Source organism: Simochromis diagramma, unplaced genomic scaffold (genome assembly GCF_900408965.1).
Source record: "Simochromis diagramma unplaced genomic scaffold, fSimDia1.1 OVJJ01000426.1, whole genome shotgun sequence".
In the NCBI taxonomy this organism is placed as follows: domain Eukaryota; kingdom Metazoa; phylum Chordata; class Actinopteri; order Cichliformes; family Cichlidae; genus Simochromis; species Simochromis diagramma.
Genome location: NW_024387170.1, coordinates 2,874,812 through 2,900,663, shown reverse-complemented (window position 1 = coordinate 2,900,663; position 25,852 = coordinate 2,874,812). Strand labels below are relative to the sequence as shown.

The following is a 25,852-nucleotide window of genomic DNA, read 5'->3' as shown; positions in this document are numbered from 1 at the left end:
ACACAGTTATGTCTATAACTTCTGTTCCCTGAAGGAGAGGAGCTGAAGGAGAGGAGCGAGGTACAACACATAAGTATGGAAGATATATACACACCCCGCAGAGCAGCCACTGAACTGGAATTGGACCACCACCACCTTAGTGTGCAGTAGACCCAGCAGAAAGGACAGTGTGAGCCACCGAAGGGGCTTTAATGTCGAACCAATAAAACCGCACAAAAGTGTGTGGTGATGCCCAACTAGCTGCTGCACAAATATCAGCTATAGGCACCCCAAAAGAGCCCATGAAGTTGCCATCCCCCTGGTGGAACCTCTGGCTGGACTAGCGAAACAGATGAACAGCTGGTTACATAAACGCATATTCTGAGTATGCTCAATGTAGGTACGTAGCGCACGCACAGGACAATGAGAATGTAGCCCTCTCTGCTCCTCAGATGCAAAAGGAGGGGAGCAAAAGCTCAGCAACTCAAACTCCATTGAGCTATAAGATGCTGGCATGATCTTGGGAAAAAAGGCAGCATCTGAACGCAATACACAGACATGTGTTTGGTGAAGCCAAAGTGAGAAGTAATGCATCTTATATGAGAGAAATTTCATATCCAAAGTCTCAATGTGTTCAAAGTGTTGGCCACAAAGGGCCTCCAGCACCAAAGATAAGACCCAAGCAGGGACACTGGGCCAAAGCATGGGTCTCAGCCGGTGAACCCCTTTCAGAAAACGTAAGGCAAGGGGAGATGCATCTGGTGTCATCCCCGTCAAAGCCAATATGACAAGCAGATATAGCTGCTAAATAAACCTTAATTGTTGAAAATGAAAGGCCCTTATCTAGCAGCTCCTGCAGGAATGTCAAAACAACCACAATAGAGCACTGAAATGGGAGAGTATGGCAATCCTGGCACCATTGCTCAAAGCTCACCATTTGTAAGCATACAAGCCTCTAGTGGATGAGGCCCTAACGCTCTGAATTGTCGCTATCACACTTATTGGCAGACCCTTAGCAATCAAGTTTGACCTCTCAGCAGGTAAGCATAAAGCCGCCACAGATCCGAGCGTGGATGAACCACTTCTCCTCGCGCCTCGAGAGAGGAGGTCCCCGCGGAGAGGAAGCTGCCAAGGACTCGCTGCTAGCAGGCTGATTATTTCTGCATACCACAACCTTGTGGGCCACCAAAGGGCCACTAGAATCAGAGAGAGCGACTGCTGATGCACTCTCTCCAGAACTGGAGATGTCATTTTCACTGGGAGAAATGCACAAGGGAGCACGTCTGGCCATTGGTGTGCTAACGTGTCCATGCCCAACGGTGCATCGTGGTTGATTATGGAGAAAAACATGTGGAAGTGAGTATTTACCCTGGAGGCAAAAAGATCTACTTGTGCCTTGCCTAACAGATCCTAAATCTGAGCCACTATCAAAGGGTGCAACCTCCATTCCCTCACCAGAGGACCCCCCGCTAGAGAGAAGGTCTGGCCCCAAGTTCAGGTAACCCAGAACATGGATGGCTCTTAGAGACAGAAAATGAACACTGCACCATAACAGCAGAGCGAGGCAGCTTCAACAGTTGAGAGGAGCGTGTTCCTCCATGCCTGTTTATGTAAGAGACTACTGTTGAATTGTCCGTCCTGACTAGGACATGTTGGCCCTCCAGGACTGGACGGAAATGTTTGAGAGCTAAGAACACTGCTAACAGCTCTAAGTGGTTGATGTGCAGCTCGCACCGGGCTGGGGACCAGATCCCTCTCACTGATGCACCGCACAGCGCTCCCTACCCCCTTAGGGAAGCATCTGTGGACACCACCTAGCAAAACAACACCCTCCCAGTCCAAGAGCCCTGATGCAACAGTCTGGGCTTCCTCCAGGGACGGAGAGCTAGCATGCCTCCTCCCGAGGTGACACGATGCCCACAGGCAATGAGAGAGAATCCAGCACTGAAACACTCATCTTTAAAAGTCCAAGCGGCACTACGGCGATCATAGATGCCATCATGCCCAACAAACCTAATATCGTCTGGAAATGCAGTCTGCGTCCCAGCTGAAACTGAATGAGGCAGCGATGCTCTGACAAACGTGAGCGGCTGGAAAGCAAGCATATTTCTAAACCGAGGAAATAAATCTGCTGACTCGGGATTAGCGAGCTCTGAAAGTTCACAGAGAAACCCAGTGTGTGAATGTGTCACAAAACCAGTGACAGCTGAGTCTCCACCTGCTCTCTGGAGCAAGCTACGAGATTTCAGTCGTCTAGGTAGGCTAAGATGCGGATGCCTCTCTCTCGGAGGGGTGCTAGCGCCACCTCGGCACATTTCGCAAAGGTGCAAGGAGCAAGCAAGAACCCAAAAGGCAGCACCAAGTATTTGTAGGCTACGCCCTCGAATGCAAACCTCAGAAACTGCCTGTAGTTCGGGTGTATAGTCATATGAAAATAAGCATCTGTTAGATCGATTGTTGCAAACCAATCTCCTGGACCAACCGCATTCAAGAGCTGTCTGAGTGTTAGCATCTTGACCTTGTACATTCGTAGATACATGTTCAAGACTCACAGGTCGTGGATGGGATGAAGCCCTCCCCCCTTTTTTTTTTGAACAAACTAACGGCTGTACTTGTATTGCTCTTTTCTGCAATAGCACCTTTATTTTCTTCCTGCTGCTTTGATGCTGACAGTCTTGTTTACGACTCTGCGGAAATGAGGCGGCTCGTCTAGAGTCACCATGGGCCTCTTGGCTGCATTTATGATCAGCGCTCTCCTTGTTCGGCCTGTGAGTTTAGGTGGACGGCCTTGTCTTGGTAGGTTTACAGTTGTGCCATACTCCTTCCATTTCTGAATGATCGCTTGAACTGTGCTCCGTGGGATGTTCAAGGCTTGGGAAATCTTTTTGTAGCCTAAGCCTGCTTTAAATTTCTCAAGAACTTTATCCCTGACCTGTCTGGTGTGTTCTTTGGACTTCATGGTGTTGTTGCGCCCAATATTCTCTTAGACAACCTCTAAGGCCATCACAGAGCAGCTGTATTTGTACTGAAATCAGATTACACACAGGTGCACTCTATTTAGTCATTAGCACTCATCAGGCAATGTCTATGTGCAACTGACTGCACTCAGACCAAAGGGGGCTGAATAAATTACGCACACCCCACTTTGCAGTTATTTATTTGTAAAAAATGTTTGGAATCATGTATGATTTTCGTTCCACTTCTCAAGTGTACACCACTTTGTATTGGTCTTTCATATGGAATTCCAATAAAATTGATTCATGTTTGTGGCTGTAATGTGACAAAATGTGGAAAAGTTCAAGGGGGCCAAATACTTTTGCAAGCCACTGTAGGAGGGCTGAGGCTTCCTCCTGGGCGTCGGGTCCCGCCAGGGGTCCAAGGGTTGTCCTTTGCTCCAGGCTGACTGGTGCGGAGCTCAGGCCGGAGGATGTGCTCCCGCTGGCGGCACACCCACTGCAGCAGTGGGCGCCGGTCTTTTGCCAGTTGGCAGAGGAGCGGCGGGCCTGTGAGAGGTAACTGTGGGTTTGGGTTTCGCCTGACGTTTGGGGATGATGTCGCGCAAAGCTTCTGTCTGCTTCTTCCTCAGATTGAATCTAGTGAAGGTCCGAATAACTTAGCCGCAGACACTGGTTAGTCCAGATATACAGCCCTGTCCCTATCCGGGACGCCAGAGAAGGTCAGTCACAGGTGCCTCTGCGCTACTACTGTCGAAGCCATCCCTCTGCCCAGGGAGAGCACTGCACAGCGGGACGCATGGAGGATGTAATCCGTGGCGACTCTGACCTCGTTAAGAAGAGGTGCCAGCGGGCTTGTCATCAGGAACCAGCGATGGAGACTAACACCAACAGTGGCAGTTAAGTTCAAGTCAGCAGACAACGGACCTAACTAGCAGCAGATAGCTAGCCCAACTCAGCAGAGGTGTTCTCAGCGAGGGGAAGAGCGTAAGAACTGAGAGACGTCTGTGATGATAGGGGTTATATGTGCAGGCGGGGCTGTGTGCATGTCAACACAGGTCATCTGCCTTGAAGGCGTGAATAAAGGTTTCTTCAGCCAGGATGTGCGAGGGCAAACTATCCCATACTTATGTGTACTGAGTGAATTGACTGAAAGGGAACTGATTTATTTACCAGAGGGGAAAACAAGAAAAACAGAAAAGAATTATAATATTATTGAAATTGGATGATACGGTTACAAAAATCATATATTTTTTAAAATTCCATTTAATCCTTGACTCCTTTCTCAGTTTTTGTTATGGAAAGAAGAAAGTGTTTTTCTTTGTCGCTATCACATTTTTAAACTGCATCTGGTTACAATTTGAAAAATAAAGCTTGGAACAATCAAGTTATTGTTTGGTGTGTCACTGGATTACTTTAATGTTGAAACAATATTTTAAACCCGAGGATTCTAAGACAAGCTCTGAATCCTCTGCACTGCTGTCCCATTGATGCTGTGTAATTCTGTGCTTGTTGCACAGCATTACATAGCATTACATAGCTTCTATGATTTAATTACATAGCTTCTGTGGTTACATAGCTTCTATGATTTAAGCATGCAGCATTCCTAAGAAAGGTAAAATTGTTTCTTAGACATCTGGCTGCAGAGCTCCACTAACTGTGAGTTTAGAGAGCCTGAAATATTACCTAGATGAACCTGAACAGACAATCTGTGGAGTGGACAGAAGAGAAGGATGTGACAGGGTTTCTTTAATAGTCTAAGGAGCTTGGAAAGAAAAGAGTCTGGACATCTTTAGTAAGTAGCTCATTGGTCTGAACAAGTGTCTGATCATGCTGTGTAAATCTTATATTATATTACATTACACAGCAAGCTCGTAGCACACCTAGCTTGCAGAAGCTAAGTTTTTTATGCTTTGTGGTTATCTCTGTGCAGGTAACCACTGGATTAACTTTAGTTATATCTGTTTTAGATCCATCAGTCTGGTCTCTGGGCCTGGACTTGCAGACCACAGGGAAACATCACACATCTATCAGCTGTCTGACAAATATTTGCACAATTTCCTTGAAATTCTTTTAATTTTTGTTTAATAAGTTTATATATTTGTTTATTTTAAATCTTAAAAGTGTTCAGAAAGGTACGAACAAGAACAATATTAAAAAGCTGTTTCTGCTCTGTACTTCCCTGGTTATAAGTAAAATTACTGATCACTGTTTTGATGAACAGTGAACACATGCTCTGATCAAATATTGATTAACTTTTTACAATTGTGGAAGAAGTACCTATCCTAAATCCAGGATGCCATCCGGGCCAAGGTAATCCCATCCAGAGTAAGCATCTAGGTTAGATACCATTTTTCTGATACTAGAAGCAAAAGCAAATTAGAGGTCATCAAGGTCAGTATGAGACATCTTTATGAGCTTCTTAAGACATTACTACAGTCTAACTAATTGGTGTGTGTGATCTGGCTCCATGGATAGATAAAGCTGGGTGTCATCTGCATAGCAGTGAAAATGTATGCTATGCCTTTTTTTTTTTTTTGCCTGTCCTGTTTGGTTCTTTTGCCACCAGAATTATTGTCTAAAGGCCAAGAAAGATGCCCAACGGATTTACTTTACCAAATTGAACATCCCAGCCTTTGCCGTAATGGTCTATTTGATTCAACTTTTATTGTTTATTTTATTTATTTTTTTATTTTCACTTGCTAGATATGGGACAGACTTGAATGAGGAAAAGAAAAGGGAGAAAGGAAGAGGGGGAAAAAAACAGCGGAGAAGACGGACGGGGATAAAGGGCAAAAAAAACAAAAAACAACTAAATAAGCAGACAAAAAAAAAATACATACAATACAATAACCTAGATCACCTGTTGAGAAAGAAAAAAGAAAAACAGCAGAATAAAAGGAGAGCAATACAATAAACAACATCACGATGATATATGGGAATATAACAGTAAATACTAAATATTAAACATTATTGTGCAGCACGTAATATCGACAGCGCACAGTGTGCTTTGAGGTAGGAGCCAAAAAGGGTGTAGTTTGTGTGTGTGAGCACCCGTGTGTACACCTGTGAGCATGGACGCGCTTGTTTTTAAAAGGTTCCTTCATGTAATGATCTGCTAGAGGGTGTGGGGAGCCACAGCCCCGTCCTCCAGGGCATGAAGCAGGTATGGAGGAGATCAAGACTCCAGACATCCAGAGGCCCTCAGAACACAAGAGACCAAGGAAGACCAACAGAGGGGCAGCTGCGCCACTATCCCAGAAAGAGCTGAGGAGAGCCCCAGATGGGGGGTCACTCAGCAGCCGCGGAGCAGAAGCCGGGGGGGGGGGTTGCAGTGACGCGCCCGTGAGCTCCGCCGGCAGCCAGCTGTGCCTGAGTGACCGAGCCCCAGGCCGAGAGGCCGAGGGCACCCCACCCCCGAAGTGGCCAAAGCGAGCCCCAGGCTCCAGGCCCCGATAAGCAGCCACCAAGGAGTGAGCCGGTGTGTACCCGGGCGCCCATCCCCGGACACAAAGAACCACCAACGCACCGATGTCTGAGGGCGTCTGCCACTGGCAGGGGGAGTGGTGGGGGGAGATAGGCCTCCATACCTTAGAGGGCCTGAGATGTCCCCAGAGAGGTGGCGTCTAATACCCAACCTGACATATAGACACAGACATACAGGCACACACAGATACAAACATCCATTCACACCCTCATGCTCTCATATGCAATTACTCAACACTCAACCAACGTGGAGACAGACATAGAGAGACACTGTACACACGATCACACTCCCCAAGCATACTCTAAGAACCGGGTCTAGGTACCTTTGCCCCTGGAGGGGGAAACTGCACCCAGACCCAGGTGGTGTTACCCTTTTCCCTGCGGTGGGGAGAAGCAGACCGCCCCGACTCCGCAGCAGCAGGGAGGCCCCACATTCCAGACCCCAGTCGGACAGCCAACTCCTCCTGCTGGCCCCCCGCTCCAGCAGGTCGCAGAGAACGGGGGTGTGAGAAGACTCCAAAACCTCCCTCCGCCCGCTCATATGTAGTGCTGATGCATGTGTGTTCTAAGGTGCATTTAAAACCCAGGAGGGCATGGAGCTACCTGCCAGAGAGCAGCAGGTAAGCGCATAGCCCCTCCTGATAGCCCTCAGTGTCTACGTGTATTTAAAATTGACAGGTGGGCAACAACGCCAGGGGTGAGGTGTACACCCTGATGGTCTTTTGGAGTCCGTGTATCGTGCCCACCCCCAAGATCCTATATGTATGTGTTATGAGAGTGTGAGTAATGTGAATGTCTAAGTTGTGAGATAAAATTGAGGCACAAGAAGCCACAAGGGGACAGAGGGGGGATGCCTCCCCTGCACCCTGGTGACACACCTTTACCCCAAGGCCCTGCATGTGTGGGTGATTGTGGTGGAGCGGGAAGAGGGAGGCAGCTGGAGATGGGGAGGGAAGGAAGGGAGGGGCAAGTGACCCCTCCCTGGGGCCAGCTCCCCCGCTGACCCCAGTAGGCACCCCCATACTCCGCAACCCGCCAGGGAAAGGGGGCCCAGGCCCATCCGGACCGGGGCCCAGAACAGCAGCGCCGCCCGGCCCCACAGAGCCCAGGACAGCCCATCTGACCCCACCACAGAGAAAACTGCACCCACCCCGTCATCCACTCATCTTCCAGACTACACAAGACAATAGATGCCCAGGCTGAGATCTTCCTCCACCTCTCCTGTATCTCCCCCTCCTGCAGAGTGAGTTCCTGAAGAGAGGAGAGCTCCTGCAAGATGTAACAACCTCCCCCACCAGTTGAAGAGCCCCCCAGGTGGCTCAATGCGGCACCCTGCGCCAGGGCCAGGCCCCCATACACCCACCCGCCCACAACCCCAGCAACATACCAACCAGGACCCAAGCCCCCGAGGCCCGGCCAAGGCCCCAGCCCAGAGACGGAGCGCCCCAGAACCTCACGCCCGTCCCGGACCCACCCAGGGGCAGCCAGGCTACCAGGTCAGTAACCCACGTCCGTCAGCACAGACCCTCCCCTAGCCCCGCTGCATGCAGCCACAAGGAAACCGTCACCTAAGAGCCAACAGAGCCCCTAATAGGCCATGACCGCTACCCCTGGGTTGAGCCCCCCAAGGAAGATGCTCCTGGGGAACCCCCCGACGCCCTAAGCCTGTCCCTACCCCCACACCAATCACTACAGCGAAGGTGGGACCAAACTATGACCCCCCACCCCCACCTAGGTGATGGAGCTAATCAAAGGAGCCCAGAGCAATTGATCTGATGTGGTGGCAGAGGCTGTATCGAGACTAATGTAATCTAATAGATAATTTCTATATTGGTTAGAATTAAGATTATTTTTGTTTTTTCCAGTTCATGAGGACTGTTTTCTTGGCTATGCATACGGCAGTGAAAGCCATATGGGCTATATTCTTATCTGTAGTGACATTATCTAAGCTGCCCAACAAACACACTAAAGGGGAAGTTGGAATGTTACATTTCAGACACTTTGGCTACGTTCACACTGCAGGCGAAAGCGCATCAAATCCGATTTTTTTGACCCTATGCGACCCATATCCGATCATGGTATGACAGTGTGACCGGCACAAATCCGATATTTTCAAATCCGATCTGGGTCACTTTCGTATGTGGTACTGAATCCGATACATATCCGATGTTTCAGAAAGCGACTGCTGTGTGAATGGTCAAGTCGCATTAAATCCGTTTTTTACGTCACTGACACAAGACAGACACCAATTATCACCGCCGGAGAAGCGCTCGATAAGACATCGCGAACGCTTCCTGGCCATCCGGTGAAACTGCTGGGAAGACAACGTTGGGGAAACGTTAACATTTTATTTGTACTGCATAATCAGCAGATTCTGACAGAAATCTGCAACTATCCCTTGAAGCACCGCTCCTCTCTAAAACAGCAATACGGATAATTATTAGGTCATCTACATTATTATGTAAATAACAAAATAACTTAAAGCAAAACTTGGGAAACGTGAAGTCCGAAGTCTTTATATTAAGGGCCATTAGTCAAACAATACTGTTTGCTCTGGGTCTAAATAGAGCCCGTTGTGTGCCACATCTTCTTTTGCGCATGCAGGGCCGCTTTGAGCGTTCACACTAGAGAGCGTTTGCTGTCGCATTTTATTTGTAGTGTGAACGAGCAGACAAAAACAATCAGATTTGATCAAAAAATCGGAATTGAGCATTAAGACTTGCAGTGTGAACGTAGCCTTTGATAAGTCTTCACATATCTCGCGCCAAAACTTCAGAACTGGTGGTATGCTATGCCTTCTAATGATACTGCCATAGGGATATCAAGAACTCAGTGGAACTCCATAATTAAATTTAGTGTGTGAAAAGGACTCTCCATTTCCTGTCATGTTCGGGTCAAATCAGACCGATTTACAAATTTAAAAACTCCTAAATATTGTGTTTTACATCCGATTGCCTCAAGGCCTTATGACATCCTCCACACTATGCACTTGAACATATTAAAGTGATGAGCACTTCTTTCGTTGAATTTTGAGTGTTTTAATCAATTTTGTTACATCTGTGGTGTTCAAAAGTGACCGTCATAGAAAATGTATGGGAATCCATCATCATTTATTTATATAGCACTTTAAAAAGTGCTGTACAATACAAATATAAATATAGTAATAAAATAACAGAAATCAGACATAGCATCAAAATTAATAAAAATGTCAGTTACCCACAGAGTTAAAGGCCAGGGAATAAAAATAGTTTTTTAATAAGGACTTAAAAACTGTCACTGATGTAGCCTGTCTAATATGGAGAGGAAGGTTATTCCAAAGCATCGGCGCTGCAACAGAGAACACTCTGTCTCCTCTAAGTTTCAGCCGTGACTTTGGGACCGAAAGCAACAACTGCTCAGCTGATCAAAGAGAACGAATGGGGACATGGGGCTTCAACAAGTCAGACAAATAAACAGGTGCCAGACCATTTAGAGATTTAAAAACCAATAAAAGGACTTTAAAACGGATCCTAAATTCAATTGGAAGCCAATGTAGAGAGGCCAAAATCGGAGTGATGTGGTCAAATTTCCTTTTGCCAGTTAAAAATCGTGCCGCAGCATTTTGCACTAGTTGCAAGCGTGACAAAGTGCCCTGCCCAACCCCTATTAAAAGTGTGGAAATAAAAGAAATTATTTTACTGCTACAATATATTCTTTATCATTAACATTGCATTGATAATATAACCTACAGCATTGATATAGCATCAAGATGTTTATTAAAGCTACTGGCATTGGATTAACCTTTTATTACAGGTGCAGCTATAATCACTTTATACACACATTGCATATTTGTGCTCATTCAGAGATGATGCTCAGTCTATTAAAGGTTTCAAGCTTTGTGAAGCGCTATGTCTTCACAATATATTGTGTAGGTGACTTGGAGCAATAGAAGGATAAACAGCATTCACACTTACAGACACACATGATTTAAACACAGGCCAGGCTGAAGGCCTGAAATTCATTTAGCTTCTAACTGCATTTTAGTTTGCTTAGTGACAGATGACAGAAGACGAGTCAAGGAGAGGACAAGCCCACAGGGACCGTCTGTGTCTGAAACTAATTGCCTAATTGGAAGGTGTGATAGAAAAAGGAACTTCTTTGTCTAATTTTAGGGGTTTAAGATTGACCATTTACTGTAAATGATGTATGTTATGTTCATTTGTGACGCAGAAGTGGTTGAACCCTGACATGAATAAAACCATTCTGAACTGAGCTGTTCGGTGAAGATCGATGCTGGTGTTGCAGTATACATCTTCCCATGCGTGTACTCAATAAATCATTGTTTGACTGAACTCTTCTGGGCCTCTGTTGGTTTGTTCCATTGCTCAATATTTTCGAATTCGGGACAAAAGAGAATTGCAATAATCTAAACGTGAGGTAATAAAGGCATGAATAACACTTTCCAAGTCACGCTTGGAAAGAAAGGGCTTAACCTTCATTAAACGTCTGAGGTGATAGAATGCTGATTTTACCACCCCGTTTACGTGGTCATGAAAGGTAAGTGATCAACAGTATCAAACGCTGCACTGAGGTTTAGCACGATAAGCACAAAGATGAGTCAACTGTCAGAGGCCATAAGAAGATCATTTGTAAGCTCCACCAAAGCTGTTTCTGTGCTGTGATGGGCTCTGAAACGTGGATGAAATCCGTCTTAGAAGGTATTAAATGCTGCACTTTGTTTAAACGCAAAAGAAAGAATAACAAACTACTCTGTGCTATACTGCCATTAGAAAAAAGCATGTTGTTTTTACTGCTAGTAGTTTACATAATAATAATAATAATAATAATAATAATAACAATAATAACAACAACAACAACAACAACAACTTATAAACTTATAAAGTGCTTTCAGACAAAGTGCTGTACAGCTATTTGAAAATAAAGAGATAAATAAATAAAAGTGATGCATAGCAATACAAGTTAAAAACACAAATTAACAAGTTAAAAACATAATAAAAGTTAAAAACGATAAAAATAAAAATAAAAACCTAAAAGGCAAAGAATTAAGACATGTAGGATAGGGTGAACAAGTGGGTCTTCAACTTAGCTTTGAAAACCTCCACAGAGGATGCCTGCCTAATATCTTGAGGAAGGTTGTTCCACAAAAATGGGGCATGAAAAGAAAAATCATGTTCCCCGATAGTTTTTTTTTTCTGGCTCTAGGAACCTTTAAAAGGCCAGAATCCTGGGATCGGAGAGTATGAGATGGAACATAAGGGTGCAAAAGATCAGAAAGGTATGAAGGTGCCAAACCATTTAAAGCCTTGTAGGTGGTTCATTTTTAAGCAGCAACCATCAGCTGGCTGAAGTTTTAGCTGCTGAGGATAGAGAACATAAGCTACGTATACAAACTATTGACAGAGGAGGATCCTACCCTATCACGTCTACAGCTGTGCTCAGCTCAGGGTCTAGCAGCAGAGAGAAGGCAATGGGCTCCCACAGGTTGTCACTGGCTATGATCTTGACCCTCTCCAGACCACTCTTATCCAGAGTGTATCGCAGCAGCTGGTGCAGACAGTCACAGTCATAGAAGGAGATTGACAGCAGAGAAGACGGATTCACAGCTAGCACAATTCAGAATTTGTCTATACAATGTTTGCTGCTTTCCACATAAAACTTTTATATCCAGAACTAGTTTCTCAAGAAACTGGTGGCATTAAAGATGCTTTTGTAGAGACTTGATGCAATAGGAGGGATAAACTACTGACTACAGTTAACATTTCAGTGATTCTGTCCATGTTTGGGACAATTTATTATCAATCAATCAATCAATCAATCAAGGCTTTATTCGCCACATGCAGGTTGCCCTGCAGTGAAATGGGACCCCCCCCCCCAACCATACACACACACAACACAGACATCACATGGGGATACAGGTCGGAGATCGGTAGCGTTACAGAAAAACACTGAAATATACACTACAATGGGAAAGTACAAGAGGAAAAAAAGAGACCTCTACTCATGCTGGGCTCCTGGAAGGACAGCATGAGAACAGGAAACAAAAAAACTCCTCTGCACAAAAAAAGCACATAAATGTCCACAGCACAACATTATGGAACACGTGACAAGCCACAGGGTTGGGTAGGGGGTGAGGAGTAATCCGAAGCTACCATTCCAGCGCGGGCTCAGACCCGCCGTGTTCCCCAGGAGGGAACAACCATCGAAGGCGTTTGGAAAGGGAGGGGTGATGAGTGTGTGCATATCAGTGTATGTGTATGTGTGTGCATGTCCATAGTTCAGCTGAGACAGTGTCCTTCGCCTGCCAGGCTAAGTAAACAGTCTTCCAGCCAACCCAGGTGGCCTAGCATGGAATGGGAAGGAACAGTCTAAACACAGTCGTTATCAGGGAGTTTTTGTTCGGCTTCAGCCTTGAGCCCACAGCTGGCGCCGAAGGGATAGCCGCAATAAATGGTGATTTTTCTTTTATGCGAGCAACTCATGAGAATTTCAAAGCTGCTCTTTAACACACACTGGTCTCTCAATCTCCTGTTGGAGAGCCGCGAGCCTCTCCATGATGTTATCAAACTTGCGCTCCGTGGTCTTGTCATTCTTGTGCTCAGATAGCCGATTCTGAGAACTCACGACTAGGGATGGGTACCGGTATCCGGTGCCATGATGGCACCAGTTCTGACATAAACGGTAGTAACCAGACTGAAAAGCAGCGAACATTTCGGTGCTTTATTTCGGTGCTTTTTTTCCCCTGAGCTGTGATACACTTTAGATTCTAGCCAATCATTTTACGTTTCCGAGGATAGTAGGCGGGTCCAGGTACGTACGTTCTTTTAGAGCAGAGCTACAGATTAAAAATGCCCAAGGCGAAGCGGTCAAAAGTCTGGCTGTACTTCACAGCAAAATATGCAAACTCAGCAGCCTGCAAGTGCTTTAAGCTGATACTGTGATACTGTCAAAGGAAGTAACACCTCATATCCGATGAAACACCTGGCGATGCATAGCGGGTTTTTTCAAAAGCCAAGAAATGCGCCGTATTTGATAGCTTGCTGCGAGACCTCACACCATGCACATCTACTGCGGGTGTGGCGCCTGTTATCGGACCCGGAGTTAGCAACATCCCCCAAAAACCCGAAGAGGAGAGTCCTGGCCCCTAGCCCTGCCAGTGTAGCAGAAATGATGACGGATGATGATGGCAGCAGCAGCCGTTCTTCTCTGTGTGAGTAGCTTAATGTTGTTCGTGTGTAATTTACGTTGAGTAGGCTGACCTAATGCAGTAAAGTGAACTAGCAAACACCATCATAGCTACATGCGGCTGTCTTCTTGTTTGATGGCAGATACTCCCTTCACCCTGGCCAAAAAGGCTAAAATGACCAAAGAAAAAGTGGAAAACAGTTAAACATGAGAGGTTTTTGGACAAAGTTTGTGTTTTTTTTCCATTGATTAAGCACTGCTTCCATCCAAGAGCGATACCATATATGCCCCATAGCTGCAGAAAAGGCTAACATTGTTATCGTTTTACAAAAAACAAAAAACAGCTGAACATGAGAGGTTTTTCGACCAATTTTGTGTTCTCCATTCTTTAAGCACCGGTTTGAGCACCGTTTAAGCACCAGCACCGTTTCAAAAGTACCAGTTTGGCACCAGTATCGGATAAAACCTAAACGATACCCATCCCTACTCACGACTGCAGTGAGCTGCTCCACAATGTAATCCAACTTTCCCTCAGAGATGTTATTCTGAGTGATCTTCTCCTTGATGTAATCCAATATATGCTCAGAGGTAGAGCTGGGCGATAGAACGATAACGATATGTATCGCGATATAACTTTTTCTCGATAGAAAAATTAAACTATCGCGATAGACCTCGCCGCTCTTGTCCTCTTACAAAAAAATAAAAAGAACAGCCAATCCAAATTAAGTAGCGCAGAGCCGAACCAATCACAGCCGCAGCGTCACGTCACGTGACTTGTTACTGTTAGAGTTGAATTGTTAGATGTTTGTCATTTTTATGTTTACCATTTGTACAGTGTTTTAACTGATGAAACTCCAGTGTCCTTCCCCCCAGATTCTCGAGGTTCTGGTGGGGGGCTGTAATGTTTTATTGCAGATACATCCTATCTGGAAGATCTGCTTCTTTTGATGTAGGCTTCCTGCGTTTATGACCCTTTGGTCAGCAGGAGGTCTAACTAACACACACACACACACACACACATTCTTACAGAAGTTCACACATATACATAAAATGCTTTGTCTTAGAACCAAGGGGGCGTGGCTTTGTTCTGACGTGTTTTGTGTGAACTGACTCTCAATAAAAGGTAGCAGGAGGAGGTCAGATCTGGGGGTCATTTTCGTGGTGGACACAGACGAGGCCTCCCTTGCGCAAATAATCGATCGACTGTCTTGTTTTCTTCATGATGAATAAGTCTCTAGAATTAGCGGGGTTTGTGGAAACACAGACCCAACAGTTACGTACAGCACAAGTCCCAAGCCGCACATGTGTATTTGTTTGGGAAGCAGCCAGCCACCGTACCGCCCGGGTAATGGAGGAAATGAGTGTGCCGACTACAAAAATCAACCGAGTGTGACACACACATACGACTCGGTTCTGCTTCTATGCCCCAGGTTTGTTTACTTTTTCCCACCGAGGCTTCTAGACTTCTGATTGGCCAACATTTCTGCACGGTTAGGAATCTAGCTCCACTTGCTGCTTTGGCATGTTCATAGCAGCGTTTTCCTTCATTTCTGCCTTTATGTGTGGACGGGATTATTTTTTAAAACAAAAAATCTCCGTTTTCAAAAATACCCGTGTACGTGTGGACGTAGCCTCAGTCTCTGACTGGAAGCGCTAATTCGTCATTCGGCTTTTGTCAGACTAAAGTAACTGTTAAAACTGTTTGAAAAGCTAAGCTATACAACAAGGAGAGATTGAGAATTTCCTTTTAGTTCTCAGTTTATTTGATATTGACAAAAGTTAGTCAGTTTTGTCTGTTCTTCTGTAAAACAAACTAAGATTTATTTTTAGAATTAATATTTTGTTTCTAAGTGGAATTGACAATTTAGTCTGTTTTGTTTGTTCTATTTTGAAACTTAAACGCTTTAGCGGCTGCCTTTTATGGAACGCCAGGACTGCCATAATGAATTAATTAAATACACCATTAAATAATTAATTAAATGTGGCAATAATTAATTAAAATTGGAATTAATTAATTAAATAGTTATGACACATGTAATTAATTAATTATTGACACATTTAATTAATTAATTAATTATTGACACATTTAATTAATTATTTATGTATTTCACATTTTAATTAATTATTGACATATTTAATTAATTATTGACACATTTAATTAATCATTTAATGATATATTTATTTATTTCATTTTGGCAGTCCTGGCGCCTGGCTCTCATCTTGAAATAATTTTATCTGTCAGCCTCACCCATCAAACTCAGGGGGCGGGGTTAACGCTGATCGAGTCAAAACCATTGCTTTGGCCTGGTGGCCATTGTTTCTAGCACACAACAACCGGCATGTGGAAGCTAACAGAACTGAACTTTGAAAAACCCTGTTTGTGTGTCACCAAATACCGTTTTAATATTTTTTTTAGCCGAGAATGTAGTGGTTTAATCTTCATATGTCTGGTCGGTTTGTCAAGATACAGCCTCTTTGCAAAAGTGCTTTGATGATTTCAGAGATGTCTGCCCAGTCTCACGGCAAAACGTGGGATAGACCCGCTCGCCTCGCAAGCAATCCCACCGACAAAGCGCAGGCCCCGGTACACAGCTGTAATAACCCCCGCTGACTTCTTTTACTGAGGTTATATTTATCGGTGTTTTATTTCCTGATGTTCTTATGTGTCCTACGTGTTTCAGTCGCCAATTCTGAATTATAACTAACATTAAAAACATGTTTAAGGAGGAGAGAGAGCAAATAAATCTGTTTAACATCTGATCTTTGGGTTTTTGTTCAGTAATCAGCGTGACCTGTGTATAAACGCATAAAAGAGATAGTGGTGTTTCCGTCATGTAGTAACTGCTGGCTTTAACTGTACAAAGGTTGTTCGACACTATGACACACATACAGACTTCATGATGTTCGGCTAATATTTTTATTGTGAATATTAATCATGAGGGTAAACGGCCCTGTACACCACGGAGCGAGGTCAGCATATCCACGATATCAACGATATCCTCAGCTCCATGAGTTAACACAGTTTCCCAGCTGACTATCTAACTGCCAACTATTCCAGAGACGTGAAAATATACAGCATAAAGAAAAGTGTAAGAGACTCAGCAGCAGATTAGAATAACAGTTATACATTTAATAAATCACCAAATGAATCCAAGAAACGAGCAAACCTGTTCCGACAATTTGAGTTTGTATTCCCTCAGCTGCAGACTCGCTGCTGTTTAAATGTTTGAAAAGGAAGATTAGATATAAACAAACGTCAAACATAGACTCAGTCTGCCTTCACATTTGATATGGGGCCAGGACGGATAATGGCTGTGTCCTGTTTTAAGATCATACATGTAAAATTGTTGTCTGACCTCCGTCGATCCAGCCGCTCAGAGTCCGTGGTTACCATGGTTACTGCATAAGCAGCTATAATGTTAACAGCTGGCACTGAGGAAACCTACACCAGCATGGGTGTTTATGTTTTTCATTGCAAAAGAACTGTCTGAATGGTTAACTGAAGTTAACTTGGATAAATTATAGTTAAGGAGTATCACAGATAACGCCTACGTGAGCTGTGCGACTGTTCACCACTACACTGAAATCAGCAGGCTATTACTGAAATACATGTGCTATATCATAAACTATGATATAAATAGGGAGGTCCTATTAACATGTTTAGTTTTAAAGGACACCTTCCTGCCTTTAGTCTCCTTCATGAGCAGTATTAGTTTTCTTCTAACATCCAGAAGTCTGCACCATGTGTTTCATAGTTTGTAACAAGCCTTTGACAGTTAAACATAACATGACCGAAAAAGCAAAAAAATGGTTCATTTATGTTTGATGTGTGTTTATTCCTCCCTAAATATCGTCGGTGAAGTTTGCCATGCACGTCAGATTTTCCTGCGCATTTTTATACCTCTGCCAACAGAGAGAGAAAAAAAATCACATTCTAACAGACAGCTGGTGCTTAGAATACAGTTGAATAACTATTAAAAACAGATGATATTATATTTAGATGATAGTTCAGTCTAACACATGTGCCAGTGAACCATTAAACGTCTGTGAAACTATGCAGTTATGAAACATAACTTTAACCTCAGCCAAACCGATTTGCTCAGTTGTAAATAAAACAGCGAAGTAAACGTGACCCGACAGACAGAACCTGAGTGAATGAAGTCCAGCGTTTAACCACTGAGAGCTAAAACTCAGGTGAGGTTTCAAAGCTGTGTGCCGGTGATTGGACATCAGCCGCTGAGGAAGCTGGTTCGCCTATAAAGTGCTCTGTAAGGAAACAAGCTCCAGCAGCTCTGCGCTCGGGAAAAATACTATATTTACTTATCTTGTGCAGAAAAATGCGCTGACATTGCTTTATATCGAGCACCGGCTGCCCAGTTAAACTGTGACTATCACCAGGTAACGTAGGCGTGTTTCTTGAATTAGCAGCAGGTGTTAAACAGCTGACAGATGAGGAGGAGGATGCATGCAGGTAAACTGAGGGTCTGTTGAGCTGATCGCTGGTTTTGTGAGAAAAATGTCAGCTCGTTCTTTATGTTACAGAAGCACAGAGACACAAAACCAGGCGGAAAGAGACGATCGTTCGGTGAAAATGAGAATCTGCGAATGCAACATGTGGAACACGGAGAGTGGAATATGTAAACAAACCGGTTAACGTAACCCTCTGCATGCTAATTGTTAGCAGAGCTAGTGAAATCTCTGAAAACATCTGAGCACTTTTGCAAACATGTTCTATGTTGACAACCTGACCAGACATGTGAAGATTACGGCGCGACATTCGCGGCTAAAACACTGTTGAAAGTGTAGTTGGTGACAGAAAAACGGGGTATTTTAAAACTACACCACCACCATTGCTGCCTGTGATTTGATCTGCATTCTGGGATACCTGGCTGCCCCAAGTCTACACAAGCAATCGATTATCTAGGATCGACCTGTTTTGACTTACTTTGCACGGCAACCAATCAAATGTTAGAGAAGCTGCATGGGCAGCGTTAACCCCGCCCCCTGAGTTTGATGGGTGAGGCTGACAGATAAAATTATTTCAAGATGAGAGCCAGGCGCCAGGACTGCCAAAATGAAATAAATAAATATATCATTAAATAATTAATTAAATGTGTCAATAATTAATTAAAATGTGAAATACATAAATAATTAATTAAATGTGTCAATAATTAATTAATTACATGTGTCATAACTATTTATTTAATTAATTAATTAATTAATTCCAATTTTAATTAATTATTGCCACATTTAATTAATTATTTAATGGTGTATTTAATTAATTCATTATGGCAGTCCTGGCGTTCCATAGCCTTTTGTGTAGTTTGCAATATTTGCCTTTATTTATCTGAAAAAGTCTCATGTTCCTTAAGTACATCTACACTGTTGAACTTATTATGGGAAATAAATATTTAAATCAAAACAAGCTGCTGATTATTTCACATTTTACTTGTGAGCAACGGCACATTTAAATCTTACAAATATAGTTATTTGGCTTATATCGTGATAGATACCGTTATTGCCTGAAATGAAAAAAACATATCGTGATGTGAAAAAATCTTATATCGCCCAGCTCTACTCAGAGGTCTTATTCTGAGTATTCACGGCAGCTGTAAGCTTCTCCAAGATCTTAACCATGCTGCATTCAGGGAGCTCTTTCTGAGAAGTCGCGCCTCGTCCCACTGTTTCAATCCCAGCAGGCAGCCTTGGGGGGGTTTGAACAGCCGGTTCCGCTTTCCCAATTCTCCGATAAGCCAGGGCCAAGCCAGCTCCGATCAGCAAGAACCCTTTTACCATGGTTCCGAATAGGTAGATATCTTCAGCGTCCTCGATCGACAGTCCCGCCAAGCACACGATCCTCCATGTCTGCCACCCGTCCATCGTGTATCCGGCAGGGAAGGTCCCTCCAGGGCACTCGGGCTCTCCCAAGCCCAGACTTCTCGTTGAGAAAAGGGTGTCAATAGCATTCAGAGACCAGTTGATCAAATCCATAATTCTATTTTAGGTTTTAGAGAACAGACTGTGAGAGACTGTTCCAGGGAAAAGTAAAAACACAAGACAAGACAAGGGCACAAGAGGCTAAGCAGGGAAGATAAGGGGAAGGAGGAGAGGAGAAAAGTGCGACTGCCTTCGCCGAGAGCCAAAAGAGAAGAGAAGATATTATAAGTGATCATTGAGGTTATGGCTCCCAGTCTTTCATATAATGTTTGATACATTTTGGTGCTCTCTGATGCTACAATGTTACTGTAAAGTCTTGAACCTTTCCTTTTTTTTCTTTATATTACACTAGGAAACGGAACATAGATGCATTCACTCCAGCTGTCTCTTCACCAGGCCAGCTATCACAGTCATGTGTCCAGGAAAGGGAATTTGAGGGGGGCAGGGATTGAGGCTGGTGATCAGCTTCATCTGCTTTTACACTAACTCTTGATATTTGGTATGGTTACCTTTATTCCTTAACAAGCTTCCTTTTGTTCTGTTCTGTCAAGATGATCCTACACTGCTTCAGTAATGTTAATGGGTCAGTCCATGACTGACAGTGTTTCACTATGTGTTTGTAGTGGGGTGTGGTGTGTGGGGCAGTGCGGATGCAACTGCGTGGCATCCGCAATCACGCCCACCGAGTTAAAAACCAATAAAATGGCTCAAAACTGTGATCTATGGACTGTTTCTTTTCACTGGAAATAAGAGGCTGAACCCAACTCTTGAAAAACAACTTGTTGTCCTGGTGGCATCCTATCACGGCATCACACTGGAATTCACTGAGCTCCTGAGAGCAACCCCTTCTGTTACAAATGTTTGTAGAAGCAGCCTGCATGCCTAGGTGCTTGATTTTATAAGTGTGTGGCACAACTGTAGTCATTCGTTTTTTCCTACAGTAGCACATCAACATGCTGTCACCCAGGAGAGACAGATGCAAATTAGACTCCAAATTCAATAAAAAAAAATTCTCAGCACTTATGATTACTTTCTGTATTGGGTCAATATTCATATTTAAATTTTTTTTTAATGCAGCTTTAAAACCACCTAAGAAATGTGGCAGATCTGAAATTTTTTTTTCAGCAGCAACACACCTACACATGATTCAGCTCCGACTTTATCTTTCAAGTCCAACAGAATAACAGCCACAAACATTCAGCTGGGTACTTGTGGAAGAAGAGTGTGCTTTAACAGAGACGCACCCAAACTCAGTGGACATTTCAGATTTACGCAATCAGTTGTCAAGCACCAAATAGCCTTCAAGTAAAATTATAGCACATGGTAAAAGTTCTGCTTTTACTGTGCCATCTGGTCCAATGATTTACGCAGTGGGAGCATTTCATTTCAAACTTCTTGAGACTCTGTACTTACCCAATCACATCAACAGAATTATTAAGATATGGGTCAAGGATCATAGAATTAGCGACGCTCCAATCGCCGTCTGCTGCGATGATGCCAACACCAATTAGACCAACTTTATCCAGCATGTTCCGGAGCACCTTTGGCGACAAAGACATGCTCTCAGTGGAACTCAGCTAGAGCTTTAAAATCATCCCAAACACCGTCACACTGCATCTCTCAGTAGGACAACTCAATGTTAGTGGCTGTTTTTCTACTTCAATTTACACTGCAGGATACTCATTATGACAAAAGTACAATGAACGATAACAGTAAGTTATGTTTACCTTAATGTACTTGATGTCAAAGCTTCGCTCATTCCAGATCTAAATGGATGAAAGAGAATTTTAGTTTGCAAACAAACTTTTGCAGGCTCAATTTCCTGCTAAGGCAAATCCATCAATCCAGTATCACGTGGTAAAGCTTTTATATTCCAGGCAGGCCTTCAGTACTAAGCAACTAATAAATGTCATCTGTCACATTTTACAACAAAGTCAGGTTTTGATATGTTCCCACTTACCATGTTAAAGTCACACTTTAGTGGACAGAAACCCTTCATTTTCTAACAGGGCTAATTCCATGCAACAACAGCCGCACAGGATTAAGACAACATGAATGAATCAAAGCCATGTAAGTTACTGTAGAGAGCAATAAGTAACATTTAACATTAACAGAACTACTTTTTTCCTCCCTGTGTTTGTGGACTGGCTTTCACTTGGTCACATTGACCAGATTCACATCTGTTACTAGAGGTCCATCTTTGTTCCAATTCCTGGTTTATATTTGATGAAATACAGAAGTTGGTAACAGGACTTACATTAGAGAATTTACTGTCACTAGGTGGCTGCAAATAACTGCTTAGTGTTTAGAAGTTTTGACCATTACTACTTTTGGTTATTAAAATCCTGAGAATACCAGAGATACTGAGAGATAATGCAAGCAGTCAGATGTTCAAACAGTTTAACCAGAGCTCAAAAATGAATGTGTGTGTGTTTGAAATGTAACAAAGAATTATAATTAATAGCTATATTAATTAATTATAATCCTGTTATGAAAGGAAAGTTCAAAACATGCCAAAAGCCACCAAGCTGCAAAGCATTCACTTTTTGATGAAGCAGCCTTTGTAAGGACCACAAAAGCAATAATTATCTCTACTTCAACACAGATTTACGTGTGTTGAAGTAGAGATGATTATTGCATGAATTTTGTGGGTTTGTGCAGAGCTGCATTCTAATCTGAGAAGTGGTATACACACCCCAACATACTGAATGTCTAGGTCATGGTACTGCTTGGCACCAAGGATCCAGTTCACCACATATGTTGCAGTGACATCCGGGTAGTCATAGGGCCAGTTCTTGCCACGGCCCACCCAACCGGGAAACGCCCAGGGCAAACCTATATGAAAACAAGCAGACACACAAGAAAAGACAATGATTCTTTTTGTGTTACATTTTATATAAATTTCACTATCTGGTCACATTTCCAATCACCCCCACCATCTATCCAACAAACTGAGCAGACTTGTTAAAGTTTTTAATAATATCAATAATATTATTGTATTATTTACATTCCATATAAAATAACTGCATGCATTGAATTGTAACCTTTATATCAAAACTACTTTATTGAAATTTAAAAAAAAAATAAAATAAAAAAATACAACAAAATCTCTGGATAGAAGTAAATGGGTGGAAAGTTCTGGCAGAAATTCCATGAGGTTTGCCAGTAATACCAAATGTGTTCATGCCAAGAAAAGCAGGAGTGGTCATTTGTAACAACACATGTAGATTCTAAATCTCAGTTTCCTACTATGACATTTTCCCTCTGATGTCTACTGGTTTTGGTTTACTGCTGTCAAGTTATCAGACAGAAAAGGAAACAATGTTCCTTCTTACCTATGAGTATGATATTTGGGTTCCTCTTCTTGGCCTCTTTCATAAGCCACCACTCGTAGCCTCTGTAGTAGTTCTCATCATTTTCATAGCGCATGTGAGACGGCTCTGTTCCATCTGATCAAGTCAGAGGTTCAATAATACCAAAAAAATGGAGAGAGTCAGTTTATTCTTGAAGTTATACTATGATCCAAAGTGTCTATCACGACCCCAGCCCCAAAATATGTGGTAATTATAGCCAATATCCTATCCATACAAGACTTTAAGATCCATATGAAGCAGATGTCACAAGTGTTTCCTTGTTAAAAAGGAATTTATGTCATTCTGCTGGACTTTAGCTGTGGGTCATAATGCATTTCAGACCTGGCAGCAGAGAAATGGAAATGTAACAAGTAACAAATTAGAAACTGTCAGAAATGTAGCGTGACTAAATGTACTTTACCAGTAGTTTGCGCATCTCCTCCGATCTCCACCTTCAGAATGTGCAAAGAAGCTCCAAAGTTTGGCTGAAAATAGGAACACAGAGCAGTGAGTTTCCGTGCTTAAAACTGAACTGTGTGAATGAGTTGCTTCTGTCGTACCTTAAACAGGAAGTCTAGTATCTGGCTGCGGTACGGCTCCGCATAACTCACCAGTAACCGAGACGTCGCCTACATTAAGGCACACGTAGAAATGTTATGTTAGTAAAATAATAAGCTAATCAGAGAAACAGAAACATGCAGGCAGGCATGCATAGATCAGATTGTTCCTGTGGAGGCAGTGTTGTACAAGGAAGTACTCTAGTAAAATACACCAAACTCACCCCTCCGCCGCTTAAACCTCCAATTCCATCAAAAACCCTTCCCAGCCCCCCGTCATCGCTCAGGACATAATTCTGAGCAGAGCACAAATCCAAAGCCAAGAGGAGAACGGACACTAATAACGCCGACTCTCTGCAGTCCATCCTGAGCGCTAGCTGACGAGACGCTGTACGCGCGCGCACATTCTCTATCACATGACAGCGCAGCTGAGCGGCCACGTGACGTTGAAACCCGTCACACCGGTACTTACTTTTAAACGTTTATTTCGTTCTACGAACGTCCGCAATTTAAAAAAAAAAATCTTCAAACAGTGTTCGCAATGATTTTTTTAAGGATACACACGACCCACCCTTAAAATCCGGGGAAAAACGGTGAGGCATTTGTCTGCTGCATTAGTTGTTTTTTTTTTTTTATTGATGCAAAAACAAGAATTAATATATAACAACATGGCTCCTGCAAGATTCCTTTGGAGCAGGTGATTACAAGAAATTAGCTTTCAGTTTAAAAAAAAAGGAAGAGAAAATAAAGGGGTAAATTTGGGCTTACTAACTAAATCACATTCTTCAGTTGTGTTCAAAGGTTTCACTGCATCTTTTGTTTTCATAAAATAAGGGCTTTAAAGTATGAAATAATTTTTTTACAAAAGCCAGCTTTGTATGTTTAGATCTGTGTATTTAAAATGTACAAAGAGTGATTATAGCATTCACCAGAAAGTCATCTTTGCTATTGTGCATAATGAGTCCATAAACAATATCCCTTTTAGTGAAGTCTTCTAAATGAGAGAACTTGTAAAGTAATGGGTTATTAAATATATTTATTGTGAAACAAATTAAAGCAAGTCTAATTGAAAAACAAGACTGAAATGAGGAAAAACCATCAAATGACATATTCATTGTTAAAAAATAAAAATAACACGATTTGTGTCACGGACCCGGCTCTGGAGGACTCGGGGGTCCGTGAGCAGTGTTTATTATCATTATGATTATTATTATTACTACTATTTGGGGTCTGTGTCGTCTACTGTTCTGTCCACGTTGAGTGTGTGTGTGTGTGTGCGTGTCTGCTTCTCTCTCTCTCTCCCCCCGGTCCTCGGGGCTGTTTACGGAAGTGCGCGCCGTGGGAAAGGCGTGACCTGGCGATTGTCGTCATCGGGAGTCCCTCCTCGCTGTTGCCGGCGTTCTGACAAAACGTCCTACCCATCAAGCTGCCCTACTTGTTGTTACTGCGCATGCGCACAATTCAAAACGGCCATGTTTCTGAGTGCTACATAATTGTGACAGAATAGGGTTATGAGAGACACACTGGAATTTGGGAGGAAATCTAGGAATTTGCCATTAACCATATTCAAATCTGCCCTCATAATTACAGAAGCAGTTTGGTAGTAGCCTACGATTATCAATAGCAACAACGATGTCAGAGAAAAACTGTCTATTTTGAGATGGGTTATTAAATTCATATACACTGATTAGGAAGTTATAACAATCTCAACTGTGTGATGTCTCTTTAAGACAACCCAAGTTAATAGTGTTGGTTAGTGATGTCACAAGTATGTGCTACTGCCCTCTGTAGAGTGTGGGAGAAACGTGCTTACACATGGACACATGGACTGAGATGGACCTCGTTTTTTCAGCTCCCAAACTCAAAGTAATGTTACAGGTTGTATGAACACTGCTTGCTCCATGTAAGACAGCAGCGGTTGGTGAAGAGTGTGTTTATTAAAAGACGAACACTGTGGAATTTCCAGTACCAGTGTGGTCATGAGTGTCCTGCTGAGTGTTTCTGCGGCCTCCTCTCAACCACTTAATACAACCAACGTTACAAATTAGTAATGTTTATCCATGTTTATAACACAAATTACCCAGTGGTCACTGTTGTCATGTTTCGCTGAGTGGCAGGCAGGAGAAAGGACCTACATACAGGAATCGAACATGGAAATGTAACTTAAAATGGTAGCTTTATTGCTGGGAAAAACACTCCATTAAATAAACACATGAAAAGCAAACCAACACCCTGAACATGGAAACTAAGAATTAACACTGGAAAACTAGGAACTTGCTCAGGAAGTTGCTGAAGCAAAAGTAGTTCGGCGAGGCCATGAAACTCAGGTCTGACTCAAAGCGATTCTAGCAAACCATCAGACAATTCAGAAGGGGAATATAGTGCATTATTTACACAGTGGATA

At 43.1% G+C, this 25,852-nt stretch overlaps 1 protein-coding gene across 2 annotated transcripts in view; it reads right to left on the bottom strand.

Annotated features, from left to right (window-relative positions):
- The window catches only part of galcb (galactosylceramidase b), a 53,755-nt gene extending 29,895 nt beyond the window's left edge, over nt 1–23,860 (bottom strand). Inside the window, exons 1-7 of one of the 2 annotated variants that reach the window (XM_040049144.1) lie at nt 23,673–23,860; nt 23,452–23,520; nt 23,313–23,376; nt 22,874–22,987; nt 22,234–22,373; nt 21,266–21,304; nt 20,952–21,079 (exon numbers count right to left, since the gene is read on the bottom strand). In XM_040049144.1, coding sequence (XP_039905078.1) covers nt 20,952–21,079; nt 21,266–21,304; nt 22,234–22,373; nt 22,874–22,987; nt 23,313–23,376; nt 23,452–23,520; nt 23,673–23,813 — 695 coding nt within the window. In that variant the 5' untranslated portion in view covers nt 23,814–23,860. Of the gene's footprint in view, nt 1–11,832; nt 11,964–20,951; nt 21,080–21,265; nt 21,305–22,233; nt 22,374–22,873; nt 22,988–23,312; nt 23,377–23,451; nt 23,521–23,672 lie in introns of both variants that reach the window. The other variant, XM_040049143.1, reaches the window with a different exon arrangement.
- Nucleotides 23,861–25,852: the final 1,992 nt, after the last annotated feature.